At 40.6% G+C, this 16488-nt stretch overlaps 1 protein-coding gene across 1 annotated transcript; it reads left to right on the top strand.

The window, feature by feature from the left end:
- Nucleotides 1-246: 246 nt before the first annotated feature.
- Nucleotides 247-9509, top strand: LOC103359768 (galanin receptor type 1). The gene is made up of 3 exons (XM_008285281.1): nt 247-1010; nt 1108-1173; nt 9189-9509. The coding sequence occupies exons 1-3, from the start codon at nt 345-347 to the stop codon at nt 9507-9509; spliced, it is 1053 nt and encodes a 350-aa protein (XP_008283503.1). The 5' UTR covers nt 247-344.
- Nucleotides 9510-16488: the final 6979 nt, after the last annotated feature.

Genomic DNA, 16488 nt, shown 5'->3' with positions numbered 1-16488 from the left:
CGATGCGCATACGCAACAGGTGCGCACCAGAGACTGAGACTCCAGGACGCACAGCGGCACGACTCAACAGAGCTGTGCAGAAAACCCAAAAGCTTTGTTTTGTTTTGTTTGTTTGTTTGTTTGTTTGTATTAGACACTAATGTATGAAACAGACAGAAGAAAAGGATTTTCTGAAATCTTGAGTAAACGCAAAAACACTATGAGCAGGTGTGCCAAAGGAGACGCAACGGACCATAAGCCACCACTCTGAAAACTTCGTGTCATGAGACAACAGTGGAACACAGACCTCCTGTAGGTCGAGTTGGCAACGTTTCGAGTTCATCTGAGGAGGCAAAGAAACAATCATGAACTTGTCGGAGTCCGTGTGGCTCTTGGAGGAGCCGTGGAACCTGAGCAGAGCGGAGGAAGAGGAGCAGAAACTTCTATTCGGGATCGGCATGGATAATTTTATCACGCTGCTGGTTTTCGGGCTCATCTTTACGCTCGGCGTGCTGGGCAACTCCATGGTGATCACCGTACTGGCCCGGAGCAAACCCGGGAAACCGCGCAGCACCACCAACATCTTCATCCTCAACCTGAGCATAGCGGACCTCTCCTACCTGCTCTTCTGCATCCCTTTCCAATCCACCATCTACATGATGCCGACGTGGGTTCTGGGCGCGTTCATTTGCAAATTCATCCACTATTTCTTCACTGTGTCCATGCTCGTGAGCATTTTCACCCTGTCTGCCATGTCCGTGGATCGATACATTGCCATCGTGCACTCCAGAAAGTCGTCCTCAATCCGGGTGGCGAGGCACGCTCTGATCGGAGTGGTGGTGATTTGGATACTGTCTCTGGCCATGGCTGCGCCTGTCATGCACTACCAGAACATTTTTCACAGAGGGGAGAATCACACCTTTTGCTGGGAAGTGTGGCCAGATCAAAACCAGAAGAAAATCTATGTGGTTTGCACGTTTGTTTTTGGTTATGTGTTGCCTCTGCTGCTGATTTCCTTTTGTTATGCAAAGGTAAGAAAGGCTACTAAATTGGGATGTGGGTCATTCAGTAATTGCATAAATCACTGACCAAGCAAAAGTATGTTTGACCTCCATTTCCTTGTTACAGGTGTTAAATCACCTGCACAAAAAACTAAGAAATATGTCCAAAAAGTCAGAGGCATCAAAGAAAAAGGTATGTATTAAGGTCCTTTGTTGGGTGGCTGGGTGTTGGTATATGGCTTATTTTGTAAAATTGTGTTTCTGTGTTTTAGACAGATGGAGTGATGTGTTACCTGGTAATGCATCAGTTAATATGACTTAAGCAATTACAATACAATTGCAAAATGGCACAAGCTTAAGTTCAAGGTTTTTAAAAGAAATATTAAAGTACACATTGTGTAACACATTTCCACTATTATCTGCCACAGTGATGAATGTTATGATGGGAAATAATGTCAGCCTTGACACAAATTGTAAGAAATGGAATCCACATGTTGAACCATCACTGAAAACTCCTCTATTTATCTGGATGAGGCTCGTTTTATGGTTCATGAAGCTGCAGCCTCTTCCTCTGTGGACATATGGTTTGATTCAAAGCAGAGAGGCCAGGGTCGTTGGCCTTTAGGAAGATGTATATCACGGCTGACTCACAGTCCAGCACACATTATTCAGCGAGGGATGTGCCTGTCCGTACCATATGCTGCACTGTTACCTCCGATGCAGCTGAAGGAACCCGTCTCCGGTTTTCCTCAGAACCCATATAATGAATATTAGTGCTATAATGCTTGCTGTTGACTGGCACACTCCAGCAAAGTGTCTAAAAGGCAATCAAACTACCATCTCGTCTTCTTCACTCTTGACAAGAAGCAGTTATTAGCTGTCGCCTGCTTCACTACAGATAAGTCTGTCTGTCTACTTCTCTTCACAACCTATGTAGCCAGAAGTTCAGATTCCTGATCAGCCTGGAGGGGGAAAGGTTTATGAGTATGTAAATGTGCTTTGATGTGTAGGCCGCCTCTCTATAAATATGCTTTATTGCATGAGGCTGAAAACAACTGTGGGAGGTGAAACAGGAATTTCAGATGTTTTGATGATTTACAGTGTTGATAGAGCAAGCGCAGAGGGAACGTTACACTGACAGCTTTGTGATAAACGGTTGGCAAACAGTGCATTAAACCCAGACTCTAATATATAGATTACCTCAGGTAGCTACTGTTAACCTATAACTAATGTCAGAAGAGACAGTTTGCACGTACATTCAAGCTGCTGAAGGTACACATTGACAACCACAGAAGCTGGTGTGAGGCTGCCTAAATGAATGACTTTTCTCTAAACTCTGGGAAATTCACATCTCAGTGCAGATCTATTGTGCCAGTTCCAAATTATGTTTGATTTGCAGTGTGTCTGTTTGTGTTCAGCACCTGTCAGGAGAAAGTACTTATTAAGAAGATTAATGTACAGTATAGCACAGTGGAGTCCTTTTAGAGTCAGTGGAAAATGATTAATGCATGTAAGTTAGGAAGCAAATAGATCGCCTACTGTCTCATTTTCACGTGTTTTGTTAAATCTTTATTGATGCAGGTAGATTTTTTAGTGTGTGTGTGTGTGCCTTTATAAAGCAAAACCCTGTTTAAAGTTAGTGTAATAGCATTAATAAACATAAATAAATCAGTCACAGGGTCTTTTAAGACTACTTTCAAACTTTTTAGAATTGTGTAAAAACATTAGAAAAAAAAAGCTGCACTATGAAAGCTCCCTGGAGAGAAATTTCTTTCTTCGCTTCTTTCAACGGTGGGAAGTAAAGGCAAAGCTGTTGCCAGGCAAAACACATTTTCAAGGGAAACAAATTGGTATGACACCTGCACTGTCACAGGGCCTAAGATGACTCAACTCCCTGTCTGCTTTCTCCTCACTGGAACTGAACAGCTAATCTAGTTGTTGTGTTGCACTTTGTGTGTCCTGCGGTGAACCTCCCACACGATGCTGCTCCTTGCGGGCCAGCATTATTCAAAGGAGCTAATCTCAACCTGCCTGTCACCAACATTTTAACCATAGTGGTGAAATTAGGTGAATAATATGAAATGTAGTTTGACACTTTGGAAAGTAAGCCTACTCACTTTCTTCCTGAGTTCTTGACAAAAAGATTAATACCTCACTTGTATCTGTTGGCTAAATATGTAGTTACAGCCAGGAAATGCATGATTAGCGTAGCTTAGCATAAAGACTGGAAGCTGCTTGTTTGGCTCTGTCCAAAAGTAACAAAATATACCCATTAGAACCTCTAGTCTCTTAACATTGTACAAAAATTCATAGAAAACTGAGACAAACCGTGGTTGAGTCATGTGTATTAGAGTGAACACTGGGTTTTTAATGTACCTATAAAGCTATGGTGACTTCACAGCCTTTTTTGGATCTCTGACTTACTGTTTTACTGAATTACAACTCAGGCTGACTTATCTATTGTCTAGAATAATGTGAATGATATACTGTGAATGCAGCATATATCTGTGGACATTTCTTTGCCAGAAGCAGTAACTGCCAATGTGTCTCCAAATGGTTGTTTGGCAAGAAATAATCCCACACATAATATCAGCCTCTTTGAGAATGGGAATTCATACATGTTAGAAAATGTGGCACTATTCCTTTACGCCTAAACTAGGTCATCTCCAGGGAAAATCATGATTGCACGAACTTCCTGATTTGTGTCTGCTGTCTCAAAGCATGAGTGGATATGGTAAGATGAGAATCAAATGAGACATAAATAAGTTGCAGCTGGCCACATGGTGTGCTTAGTGTGAATTGTTCAAACAAGTATTTTACTAGGGTTTCTGCAGCTCCCCGCCAGGTATAGAAGTACAATGTCAGAGGCAGCTGTGAAGAACAAGGTTACTCTCACTGCTGTTGTGAAACACATCTAGACAAACTTCTTATCGCCGCCAAACACTGGCAGTGAGAATCACACAGACTCAGAAGTCATTCACGCTCTCAGGAACCAAATCTAACTGAGGGTATTCAATCTTCAGTGATATGTCTGGAAGGCCTTTGAGATAAACCTGTTCAAAATAAACCTCTTCTCACATGTGGCTGTATGTTGTGTTAAGATAAAGACAAAAAGAGACTAAAAATCCAATAAAACCCAAGTATTATAACTCCAGGTTAATGTCGTAGAGACAACAAGAGCTTTGGAGTTCATTTGACTTGGCAGACAATGAGGTTTTAATAAATACTCAATGTTGAATGGGAGGTTAAACAGCCAGCAGTTAGTGCTCAGTGGCAGGTTTAAGAGTTTGAGTCAATCACGGTGTCCAGACGGAGCACACAGATGGTTATGGATAATTATGAAAATGAATATTTGGCCAAGTCCTCTTGAAGCTGTTCAACACATCTTTAAACTGAAATCAGGGACAGCAGATGCTTTAGAGACCTGATCGTGTTACTATCCTAAACTGAGTGCTAATATGTTGTGTGAATCAATTACCTGACACCCCAAATTACACAGTGTTCACGCAGTGTTTGTCAGTGGCTTCTTGAGTCACTCGCAGCAACATTAAAGCTGCAGTAGGCAGAAAAAGGCCAGAATATGACAATGCGGGCCTCCGTCTGCAGCTCGTTCCTGTCCTCTCCAACCACACAAGCACGAACCCATGCATACGGGTTAACACTAAAAGCTGCTATTCACCTGTTGCTTCAAATGGGATTCAAACCCCTTTGTTTTGAAAAGACAAAGACCTCTGTTTAGCCCATTGCACCGCCATGTCCTCACCATTGCTCTTTAAACTGTCTCAGCTGCTCTGGGTGAAAAAGTCTGTGATTGGCCAAAGTCTCCCATCACAGCCTACATCTTCTAAAGCCTGAAAACTAAGACAAGAGCAACGTCTAGAAGTCTAGTTTCCCACTCAGACTGCCTGAATTACAAAAAGCTGAAAGGTACTATCGAATGTTTGCTGAATGATGCCAAAAATAATACTTTAAGCATTTCTAATCTGTTGAGAAAAGTAAAGTTCATGCAGGATTTTCTAATAGGTTTTTAGTATCCTTTGTAGAAGCTTGCATGTGTAGCTTTTATTGTAATATTTCCATGTCTACTCATAGCCACTTGTTTATGGAGATAACAGAAATGTAGCACCAAACAGCAAAATGAGTTCCATTCATTGAAATGCAAAACAACACGAAGAAGAAAAGTTTGTTTTGTTTCCTCATGTGCGGCTTTTGATTGTGACCACGTAAATACATTAGTGATCTGTGACACGCTGAGATGATAAATAAGAAGCTGGATCAATGTAGCATCAATACCTGAATTTGAAAGAGGAATCTTGATAGCTTTTATTTAATTATTTACAGCATTTTAGTGACAAGCTCAACAAAAGACTTAAAAGCTGAAGGGCACAAATTTGATTAGTTCTTTCTTCCTGTGGTGATGCTGCTGTTTATATTAGCCTCACTGATGGCTCCCAGTGGGGAGAGGTGAAGATATGAATGTGTTAGTGAGACTATCCAAACAAAGCACTGCTATTACTGCAGTGCTAAAACTGTGGGAAACTCTCCCCAGATACTGTCTGTGTGCATTGGACTCAGTCCAATATTGACCTTTCATCTCAAACTGGATATGGTCCAGCTGGTGATGTTATTGCCTGTAATATAATTAATAAAATGCAGTGTCATTAACATTTATTTAAAAAATGGTTCAATTCTGCACTTTGTGAGAAAGTTGAAATATTGATCGCAAAACATTTCATCAGGCCAAAATTACTTTCTCATTATTGTTATTCTCCTTTCAAGCGGAGAGCTTTCAGCTACGACAATACCAACAGTTAGTTTATGTTGGTCTGAGTTGAAAGGATTCAAAAAAGTTTTGAAAGTGTTGTTCACACCTGCATGCATTTTTCTGGCCACCTGGGGACAGTGCAACAAGCTGTAACTGCAATATTAACGTATGAGGTGTATCCGAAAAGCTCCAGGACTGGTGTCACAAAAGATGTATTTCAAACCCAAACTACAAACTATGAGTTTTTCCCGTCTGATGATCAACCAGCACGTCTACAAAGAGATCCTGCAGTGTTTGCTTCGTTCAGTGCGCGAGAAGAGGCGAGACTTGTGGCAGGACAAGTTGTGGCTGCTTCACCATGACAACGCGCCTGCTCACAATGCCCTGACCATCCGACAGTTCCTGGTTGAGAAGAACATCGCCGTACTGGAGCAACCTCCCTACTCACCCCACCTGGCTCCGTGGGATTTTTTCCTCTTCCCCAAGATCAAGGGGGTCATGAAGGGGACCTGTTTTGAAGCCGTGGACGACATCAAGATGGCTGTGACAATGGAGCTGTGGAGGATCCTGGAAGAATCCTTCCAGGAGTTCATGGCGGCATGACAGAGAAGGCTGGGAAAGTGGGTTAGACTCCAGGGGGATTACTTCAAAGGGGAAAACTTTTAGTTTGTAGGTTGGATTTGAAATATATCTTTCGTGACACCAGTGCTAAAACTTTTCTGACACACTTCGTACATGTGTTAATAATCTCTAAACTTGTTAATGTGAACGTGTCACCTCTGGTTAGTCCAAACCAATATGATCTGAAGGTGGTTTCTGGCCACTTGAGGGAAATAACTGACACTTGAGATGCCTAAGCTAGCACTTATCTGAAGCCCTTTTCATACTCAGGAAATTTCTAATCTGTTAAGCAGTCATTCATACAGAGATCACTTTTACATCAATGTTCCTCATTCCTTCATAGAGAGCCACAGTACATGTATGATATGTGCCATAGGTGTGAGATTGGACAGTATATAAAGTGATCTGTAACGGTTCTGTGGGGATCAGGCCACAAATTTTAACATCACTTTCTAGATTGCTGTTTCGCCCCCTATAGATAACAACATCCATAATCCTTATCTATTACTGCGACCGCATGTGTCGTGTTGACAATGATACGTAAATGTTGCAAGGTTCTGCAGAAAAATGACTAAATGAGGTCCACATGTTCGGATGCCATCAGATTAATAGAAAGGAGTACATGTCTGAAAGGGCTTTTTACTGTGTTTCTTACTGTGCTGTGCATACAGCAGGGACTTTTCACTGAAAATACCTCCCTTTGTCTGCTGCAAATGAGGACTTCTGACTGACTATTATTATTTAAAAAAAAGAAAAATTAGTGCAGCTTTAATAATGCATAATAGAATGATCTTGTTGTAGCTCCCATGCTCACGTACAAAACCAACAAAAAGAGGAAAGGGTCTGAGAGTCTGTATCTGAGTACAGCTGAGATATCCCTGAAAGAAGTGCTGGAACAAACAGACTGTTCATCAAAAAGTTTGTTTACCCCTCATCTCTGGATATGTCATACTTTCTTGTATCTCTCCTACTTTATACTTCCACCTCTCTCTGCCCCCTTCTCCACTCAATATGCTTTAGTAGTAAGATTTCTAATTAACTTTCAGGCTCTTCTGGGTTTTTAAAAATTTATTTTTTATATATTTTCAATAGAGATGCTATAAGTCCTGCTACTAGGAATGTAGTGAAGAGGCTTAGCAGATCAGCCAGTGTGTGATTGCTTTTTTCTTTTTTCTTTTTTATGAAGACACTTTGCAGCTGTAACCTTTGATTTTACTGATGGCCCTGCTAGAAGTAATAACATCTACCACTATCTTAGATATTGCAAAAGTTTGAGGAGCCATAATTGTCACAGTAATTCCCGTGTCTTTTATACAGACAAAGCCTTTAGAAGAAAAAAAAAAAAACTTTTCATAAAAAAAACTTTGGTGAAAAATGATGTGACAAACTGATGGTCGGTACCACTACATTGCCAGGTGTAATTAGCATATGATCCAGACTTTTTTCATTACACAAACTTTCTCTGTGGACACTGATGACACATAAAGTGGTGGAATGTCATCAGTCCATCAGTACAGGTCAGGGGAGTGTATGTGCATTTATCAAGGATTTTCTAGCTCGACTCCAATGTAGTTAGGTGCCAGCTGCTCGTCAGACCATGCAAGCTACTGTTTATGTTTGTAGCAGCTGGATAAGCCATTGCCCCCACCATTGGCATTATTTTCAGACCATTTCTCACACAATAAACTCTTGTCATTGGCAAATGTACACTCGAAGCCCCACAAGCCTTATGAATGACAAGCTGCAGTACAGTCTCTAAGCCTCATATGCAGCTCTGCAGACATATATCTAACTGGAATGAGATGTCCCCACATCATCTACAGTGCGTAACGCTGCACGAGCAAATAAATAATTAGCACGAGCATTTGCATTGGTCGTTGATTCTGATGTGAGGATTGCAGCAGTGGCAATGTCAATAGAATAATGTGATTTATGTGCTACTAATCAGCTTAATGTAATACAATTAAGGCTTATTAAGCTCTGTATGAGTGTAAAATTGCCTTCAAATGAGCCTGCTGTATCATCTTGTATAACATCATCAATTTAAAGCTGCACTAATCATATTTTATGTCAACAGTGGATCCAATTACAATGTATACCGTGGAAGGGGTTGCTGGTAGTAAGAAATCAATAAAGAATGATTTCCATGTCGGCTGTTTCCCTCGGGTCTAACATACATTTTTGCAGATTTTAGTTCACTGTTTGGTGTTTCAGCGTCGTTTCCCACTGCAGCTGGACACATAGCTGAGGGACACTAGCTAAAAAAAAATGTTTAGCAGCCAAAGAAGCAGATGTCGTTCTCAGAAGTTGGAGACAAAACAGAGCCAAAAATGGAATCTATATTGAATTTACGTTCTTGTCTTTAGACAAATAGTCCTTAAGGGATGTTAGAACTACTGACTCCATGCATTCTATTATTAGTGTATCAAAACAAGTAATAATTCAGTATGCAAAAGTTCATGTACTGTGCTCAGATCATTTCAATATTTCACATGAACTTCTATATATTTATCTACAACACCTCTGATTCACAGTCTCACTTATCCTCTCTATGAAAACCAATGTAAACACGTAGTCTTCTTATGGTAAATTGTAAAGTTTACCATATTATATTACAAGATGGACTCAGAATGAAGAATAACATCAGAATATTAACAGAGAAAGGTTCTCCAAAGTACTAACCTCTCATAACCTTCCTTTATTAATTCATTCGACGTAGAATCTAAATAATGCATGTATATGTCGTCACTGGTTTGTGACAGGACTGACGAACTCTCTCCCCTGTTCCTTCCCGTCCTCTGTCTCTCCTTTATGCATCCCAGACTGCTCAGACGGTGCTGGTGGTGGTGGTGGTGTTCTGCCTGTCTTGGCTCCCTCACCATGTCGTTCACCTGTGGGTGGAGTTCGGGACCTTCCCTCTGAACCAGGCCTCCTTTGTGCTACGTGTGGCCGCCCACTGCCTGGCTTACAGCAACTCATCCGTCAACCCGGTCATCTACGCCTTCCTGTCGGAGAACTTCAGGAAAGCTTACAAGCAGGTGTTCAAATGCCAGATCGGCACCAGTGACTCCCCGCTCAATGACATCAAGGAGATCCGCAGCAAAGCGGACACGCCGCCCTCGACTAACTGCACCAATGTTTGACTGTTAGTTATGCCAGATGTCTCACTGGAACTAGCTGTAAGTCACGGTGACAGTCTTCAGAAATGCGTGTGATTGTGATGTAGGTAAGTAGGGTTGCTATGGCTGTATTATTCCACAGAAGCGCTGTTCATTGTACCTTGACTAGAGGGGGATGAAGCTACAGTGGCTGCAGGACCTGATTGCTCTCTCTATGATCTGTCTCTGTTTTAATATCGCGTCTCTCCTAACGAAAACCTGTCAAGTCTGAAACTCAGGAAAATGGTCCTCCCTCTGAGGTGAAACTGGATTTATTTGCAGACATTAGTTACATATCACATCCTGACTCATTACAAGCCAGTACATTAATAGGCGTGATTCAGCCTTATGTAATGAAAGTTTCTGTAGTTTTACTGTCTTTTCTGTTGCAAAAAATGATAGAAGGAACATTTTGAAGAACTGTGATTACTTTTTAAGTCGTAATTATTATAATTTTAAATTCAAACTCCAACTGATCCCATCATGCTTTGGCTGCATGCATTGGCTGGTTTGGGGTTTTCTAGGAGTTAAAGGGTAGGTCCTTATTGGTTTTCTGATTCTTGTTGTGGCGTTGTAGAAAAACTGGTACAGTAGAACCACCGTTCATAAAGTAGTCAAAGGTAAACCTTTTTTAAATGCTGGAACTTGCACTTAGCTTAGCATTATCACTTCATGTTTGAAGGGCATGTGAATGAGACGACAACGTTAGTTTCACAAGACAGACTGGCGTTAGTCAAACTCCAGATATACATCTTTATTCATTAGTCTCATAGAGGTGTCTACTGGTTGAATGTCTGAAGTATTCCCATGTGCCATGAGCTCTGGGTACACAAACACTATTTTCAAACCAAAAAATCATGGTTGACTGAGCCACCACTTGCAACTACCATAGCTTATTTTATTTTATTTATCTCTATATATTGTAATTTAATGCAGCCAGCAGGTGTCACTCTCCGTGTTTCCAGTATTCAAGCAAATTTTAAGCAAACTTTTTGAATGTTGCAAAAAAATTTTTTACAAGAGAAAATACAAACAGGGCTTGTTTCCAGTAACTGTTTAGGATTGAATAATAGACTTCACAATGGTGCAATGAGGTGGTGTTATACACTACGTTACGCATAGCTGTAATAAACAGAGCAAGAGAAGTCGGGAGTAAAACCAGTTGTTTGCTAAAAACCTCCAAGAATACGAAGAAACAAACACAACTTTGGCCATCTTCAATAAAACGGAGGGAAGTCTTCAGGAACTGTTTAAAAAGGGAAAACTTGCAGTTATTCTGTGATGTTAGCAGGTAGTTGGCATGTTTCATGCTGTCTGGAGACAAAGACAACAACAACAGCAAAACAGCTAAATGTTCAGAATGTCAGAGCTTATTATGAAAAGAGGTTACCATCTCACCACTGTCTCTTTTCTTTTTCTTTTTTTTTTTTAAAGTAGAAAAGCCTCATGCAAGTGTAAAAACTTTGCCGCCAAATTGGAGAGGTTTGTTTTCTTGCAACTTTTTGCAATTGTTAAAAAAAATGCACACAAAAATACATTTTAAAAATGCAGTTACTAATTGTGATCCTGGACGCATAGCTCTTACATTAGCTGAAATGAGATGCTCTGGGCTAAAATCAAAACCAAGTTGCTGCACTAACAACTTGCATGTTCAGTGGACCAAAGCTGGCTACTTTGAAGGTGTGAAACCCAGCTTTTATTTTAGTAAATCTACCAAACTCTTTTTAGACCAATTTAGGCAAAGCGAAGACTGGCTTAACACTGCTGACATTGTCTTTGTAAGCTCCTCTGGGGACAGTTGCAGGTGAGGAGTTGTCCTGAGGTGGGCTCAGGACAGAAACCTCCCGTGGAGCAGAAGGGCAAAAGCTTGCTTGGTCTTGATTTTCAATATGAGTGCAGTGTGCAGCCATTGGAGCTCAGCAAGCTTTTTATGTGCCGCAAACAGTCCACAGTATCTCCCACTAGGGACACTAGTCAAAAGTGTTGCCTGGGAAGCTGTTGAACGGCAACATCTTGTTTTCTCTTTCTGCATGTGTTAAAAACAGAAGATGCAACTTGTGTGCGTGCGTGTGTTGGTGTGTTTGTTTTGGAGTTGTTAACCAGTTCATCAGAGCTGTGCTCTATAATGACAATGATGTATGTGTAAATAATTCATTTTTTCCAATGACCTGCCCATCACTGCTGATAAAAGGTCACCACTGTATATAGGAAAAAAGAAAACATCAGTGATTTAAGTTTGTATTTTAAACAGCTTTGATTGTAAATAATATGAACACTGAAGTTGAAGCTCTATATTTGGCTGTGAGGCTATGCTAACAGCTTTTGGACTATGCCGTGCTGTATGTTTTTGCACCCTTTCTGGAAGAAAACAATCAAACAGGAGATCCTGACGGAGTTTGTCATGTGTATGTGATGTGCCAAGCCTCCACACAGCAGCTTTACCACAGTTCAAACTAAGCAACATGAGAGCTTTATCTTGGACCTACAGTATCACATAGTATTTTGTATACATCTTTGGAAGTGTGCAGGAATGTCTGTTCTTCAAGTTTACCTGAAGAAAAAACAAAAAACAAAAAAAAAAGAAGTTACGCACAGCATGGATTTTCAGCCTGAGGTTACACAACTGTGTGTTTGTCTAGTGCAGTTTTCTTTTTGTTCTTCAAGCACCTGATGTGATTGATTAACACCGCCTTCATCCCGAGAGGAGGAACTAATCAGTGTAATCAGCAGACTATTTTCCTCCCCTGTTAGCGAGGATATCACGTCAGTGTCAAGGAATTTTCCCAGAGAGCGGAGAAGGTGGAGTTGATGACTTTGATCTCTTCAACGCTGACTGCACAGATGATGAGGCTCACTCATGCCGATGCAGGACTGAGGGAGAGTTTGAAATGAGGACAGATGCACGGAGAACCTAATCCTGGAGGCGTGAGGATCAGAACTGTTGGTTGGTGGGATTACGGTGACGCATCCTGTACATGATTGAATGGGATTCCTTTGGCCTAATTAATGTGGAACATAAAGTGTTGTTTTCTTCAAAATGCGCAGATAAAGAGCTCATGAACAAGATTTTATCATTCATTATTTTAATTTGGTGCCACTTTAGAATGCAGGCTTTAATTTACAGTGGAATAATTTAACATATATGAGATTTCAGTATAACTACTGTGTACTTTTGGACAAATCTAAGTTCAGAAGAAGAAAATCAGAGGATAGGGACTCAAATTACACTTCTGCATTTCTAGAATTACACAGTACATTTAAAGTTGTGGAGTTACTAATATGAACATAATGTACATTTTTGTTGTTGCTGGTGAACAAAACATTAGACTGAGTCCAGGAACAGTAGTGTACATGTGTTACTAGAGCTGTTAAATAGTCACTATATGTGTTTAAGACAATATCTGTGGAGAACAATCATGTAGTTTTGGAATCCAGTGAAAGAAAATCCAAAATAATCATCACATCATGGCAGCACTGCCATAGCTGGAGGTATTATGTTTTCCCTGTTCCATCCATCTCATTCTCCTGATTGTAATATATGTTAGAAGGCTCGAGTGAATCTCGTCAAATTTGGCACAAACGTTCACTTGGAGTGATGAAGTGATTGGAATTCAGGGGTCAAAGGTCACGGAAACCGAAATCATTCAGGAATTCATCGTCAATAAGGTCTAAACATGGTGATGAAGTGATGACATTTTAGATCAAAAATGTCAAAGGTCAAATCGGAACAGGCTTGGATTCAAACTGCAATTTGATTGTCTGTCAGAAGCAGAAAAAAAAAAAATCACGAGATGTTAATTTAGGTTTATTGCAGTAACAGTGTGTGAAGGCTGCAAAAAATATCACATAGTAAATATTAGATTAGCATTGTGTAGCATTATTTACTCATAATACCAAAGTACATTCTATATTTTACTAAGCAGAAGGAAAAAAAAAGTTGAAATCAATGTTAAAATAGGCTTCAAAGTTTACAGTAGTGCTTTACAGCATTTTACATATGAACATAATTTGTTGCCTCCTTGTTCTCAGTCCTTCCCATCTCCTGCTGTAATTTTTTTGCTTCATTAACTATTTTCACTGTAATACAGGCTGCATTCTAAAGTCTGAACCCTTCATTTTGCAAATATACATTTTTCAACATTTTGGTTAAAAAATTGAGTGACTTCATGCTTTAAAAAAGGCTCTTTTTTTTCAAAACATTAAAATGAGTATGCTAAAGTACATACATTTTCACATATCAGTGAGTAAGGCCATGTAATAAAGGTGCTCTCTCTTAGTGTAGGTTTCTTGTGGGATTTGCGTTTTTTTGTTGTCTTTATTTATTCATTCACTGACTCAGTGATATTTGTACAGCTTTTCATTGCTCTGCATTTTACTGAGGTTGTCCTGATGTGTCTTTTGAATTGTGTTTCCTGTAATAAATCAGCTGTGCTTTAAAAAAAAAAAAAAGACCAGAAAATATGGGGAGAAAAAAAAAAAAGTTTCATATCTTTTTAATCTTTCTGTGCTTGGAATGCAACATGTGAGGAAAGTTCTCCATATCTGGATGGGATTTTTAAATATATCCGGGCTTTTGATTGTGTCTCATGTAGTGCTGCTGATATTATAAAGTTAAATTAAACTATGTGGAATTTCCTTGAAGAGACGTTGTTTTTTTTGTTCTATGTTTTCTCACAAATTAAAATCTCACATCTCACTGAGGCATTCAGTTCTATAAAAGGAGCTTTCTCAAGCCTGAATTACACCAAAAAAAAAAAATCAAACCTCACCTCCTACGCTGTCACTTTGGGCTGGAGCCAAAAGAGAGAAAATTGCAGTGTATGTTCCCACCAGTTGGGATCCCCTCAGAGTTTGGTTTTGTTGATTACACACTAGTGGAGTACATTTCCTGGCAAATCAACCCAGTGATCCCAGGGAGCTCTAAAAAAACAGCCTGTTTACACATGATGCTTTGTTCACTTAACAGCTGGCTTTTTCAGGGCATTTCTATTAACAAAGATACTAAAGGTCGCAAGTGGGCAGGAGTTTAAAAGAACTTTACCCGCATTTGTTTTTGTAAAAAGCCTCACTCGGTGCACAGCGAGATGCAGCGGACAGTAAATGTACTTGTGTCCACAGGTGCACTGCTGAAATAAAAAAGAACACAAAGGACATTTGGTTACCGGCATGAAAACCAGGTCCGGAGGAAACACGGAGGGACACGGCTGCTCTTACCATGGACAGGACTGTAGGGGAGGAACCTGCACAGAACCACACTGACAATTTGAGATATTGTCTTTTTATGAGGCTGTACAGCTAGAATGACCACTGTTAGCTGCAGTATAGTGTCTAAACTCACATCAAACAATTCAAACATTTTAAAAAGTGGCTCTATGGAAGGAAACGTTGGTGACTCCAACACTTTGGCTCCTGATTTGCCATCACATTTTGTCCCTTTGGTCTGCGGATGACCAATAACAGACTTTTATTGTAGTTCTGAGTGAAATGTCTCAACAGCTCTTAGGTTATAAATGCTTACTGTGGCTGCAGGATGAAGTGGAATAAGTTGGGTGATTTCAAAACTTTTCATCCAGTGACATTATCAGGCCACGATTATAATTTGTCTAATACTTTGGATATGATCAAATCAAATCAAGTTTATTGTCATTTTGCTGTACATACACAGTCGTACAGGCAAGATGAGAGAGCGTTTCTTCAGGATCATTTAATTTGTAGGTTTTAGGAATGAATGTCTGGGATAGGCAAGACACTAAACGTTCACTCTTGCTGTCCCTGAAGGGGTCGCTGTGTCCATGTGCACTGCAATCACGTTGAACATGGCGAACCTCTTCAGGTCCTGGTAGGTCATCAGGGACACACAAAAAAAGACGCACACAATGGTGAAGCCGCAGATGCTGTTGAGAGCGAGCTGCCTGTCTGTCCGCCTGGAACAGTGTTGTCCTCCAGCTGTATGGCCGTATGGGATGTTGTCATGGAGCCATGTTTCTGTTTAAGCAAACACACAGCAGTCTTTCCACTCTCTGCAGGTTTCTCTCAGCAAACGTAGCTCGTCCAGCTTGTTGTCGAGGGAGTGGACATTTTAGAGCAGGAGTGACGGTCCTGCTGGTCTTGAGGGGTTAGCCTTTAGCCTAGCATGGATCCCGGCTCTCTTCCCCCTTTTTTGTTTACGTTCGCACCGTTTGCGCTTCCTTCTCTCTCAGGGAACTGCCAGCATAGTCTTGATAGGACTCCGCGTTGGTGCAGCATGTCCAAATCACAACCGATCGCCATAATTCCAGCGCCGTTCACTGTCCCGACGCCCAGCAACGTCTTCCACCTGCAAGTTTTGCGGAATGAACGTCTGGGATAGACAAGACACTCAAAACGTTCACTTTTGTGGTCTCCTGAAGGGGCCGCTGCGTCTATGCACGCCGCCATCACCATGAGTTATTAAACAAAATCTGTTGGATTAAATTCACTAACTCCACCTTTATCATAGCTACTACTGACACAACACACCCAAATCTCCAACCAAATTGCCTAGCCATCAAGTTGCATTGTGGGAAAATCTTGTTTCCTAGATTGAAGAAGGAATGAAACTATGTGCAATGCAAAAGACAATATCTCTGGTTCTGCTGCATCCACTTCTAGGTTTTTTGACATCATTGTCATGGTATTTGATGGAAAAATGCTGCTCGCTGAATGTTGTGTAGACACTGATAAAGTCCCTGTGACCTTGTTTTTTGCAGATTGGAAGGTGCAGGCAGTTCCTCACCCAAACCGATCTGAACTGGTTTCGATTATCAACTATGAAACTACTCTAAAGGCCAGATGTTTCCACACTCACCTGTAAAGCAGCAGTACACTCTCTTTAGTGGAGTTTGTTGCTGTGAGATTTAGCCCAGAATGTGTATTCTATTATATTATAATATTGATCTTATTACTCTGAACTGATCTCTTGTAGAATTTTTCTTATAGGAGTGCT

The sequence above is a fragment of the Stegastes partitus genome, unplaced genomic scaffold (genome assembly GCF_000690725.1).
Source record: "Stegastes partitus isolate 25-593 unplaced genomic scaffold, Stegastes_partitus-1.0.2 Scaffold394, whole genome shotgun sequence".
Taxonomy (NCBI): Eukaryota; Metazoa; Chordata; class Actinopteri; family Pomacentridae; genus Stegastes; species Stegastes partitus.
The sequence above is the reverse complement of the archived record's forward strand: the minus strand, read 5'-3'. Positions and strand labels throughout refer to the sequence as shown.

Excerpts from the sequence above, each read along its gene's own strand:
- LOC103359768 (XM_008285281.1), top strand. The coding sequence starts at position 345 with ATGAACTTGTCGGAGTCCGTGTGGCTCTTGGAGGAGCCGTGGAACCTG. Across the intron at positions 1,011-1,107 it reads TTTCCTTTTGTTATGCAAAG|GTGTTAAATCACCTGCACAA; the intron begins GTAAGAAAGGCT and ends TCCTTGTTACAG. Across the intron at positions 1,174-9,188 it reads CAGAGGCATCAAAGAAAAAG|ACTGCTCAGACGGTGCTGGT; the intron begins GTATGTATTAAG and ends TATGCATCCCAG.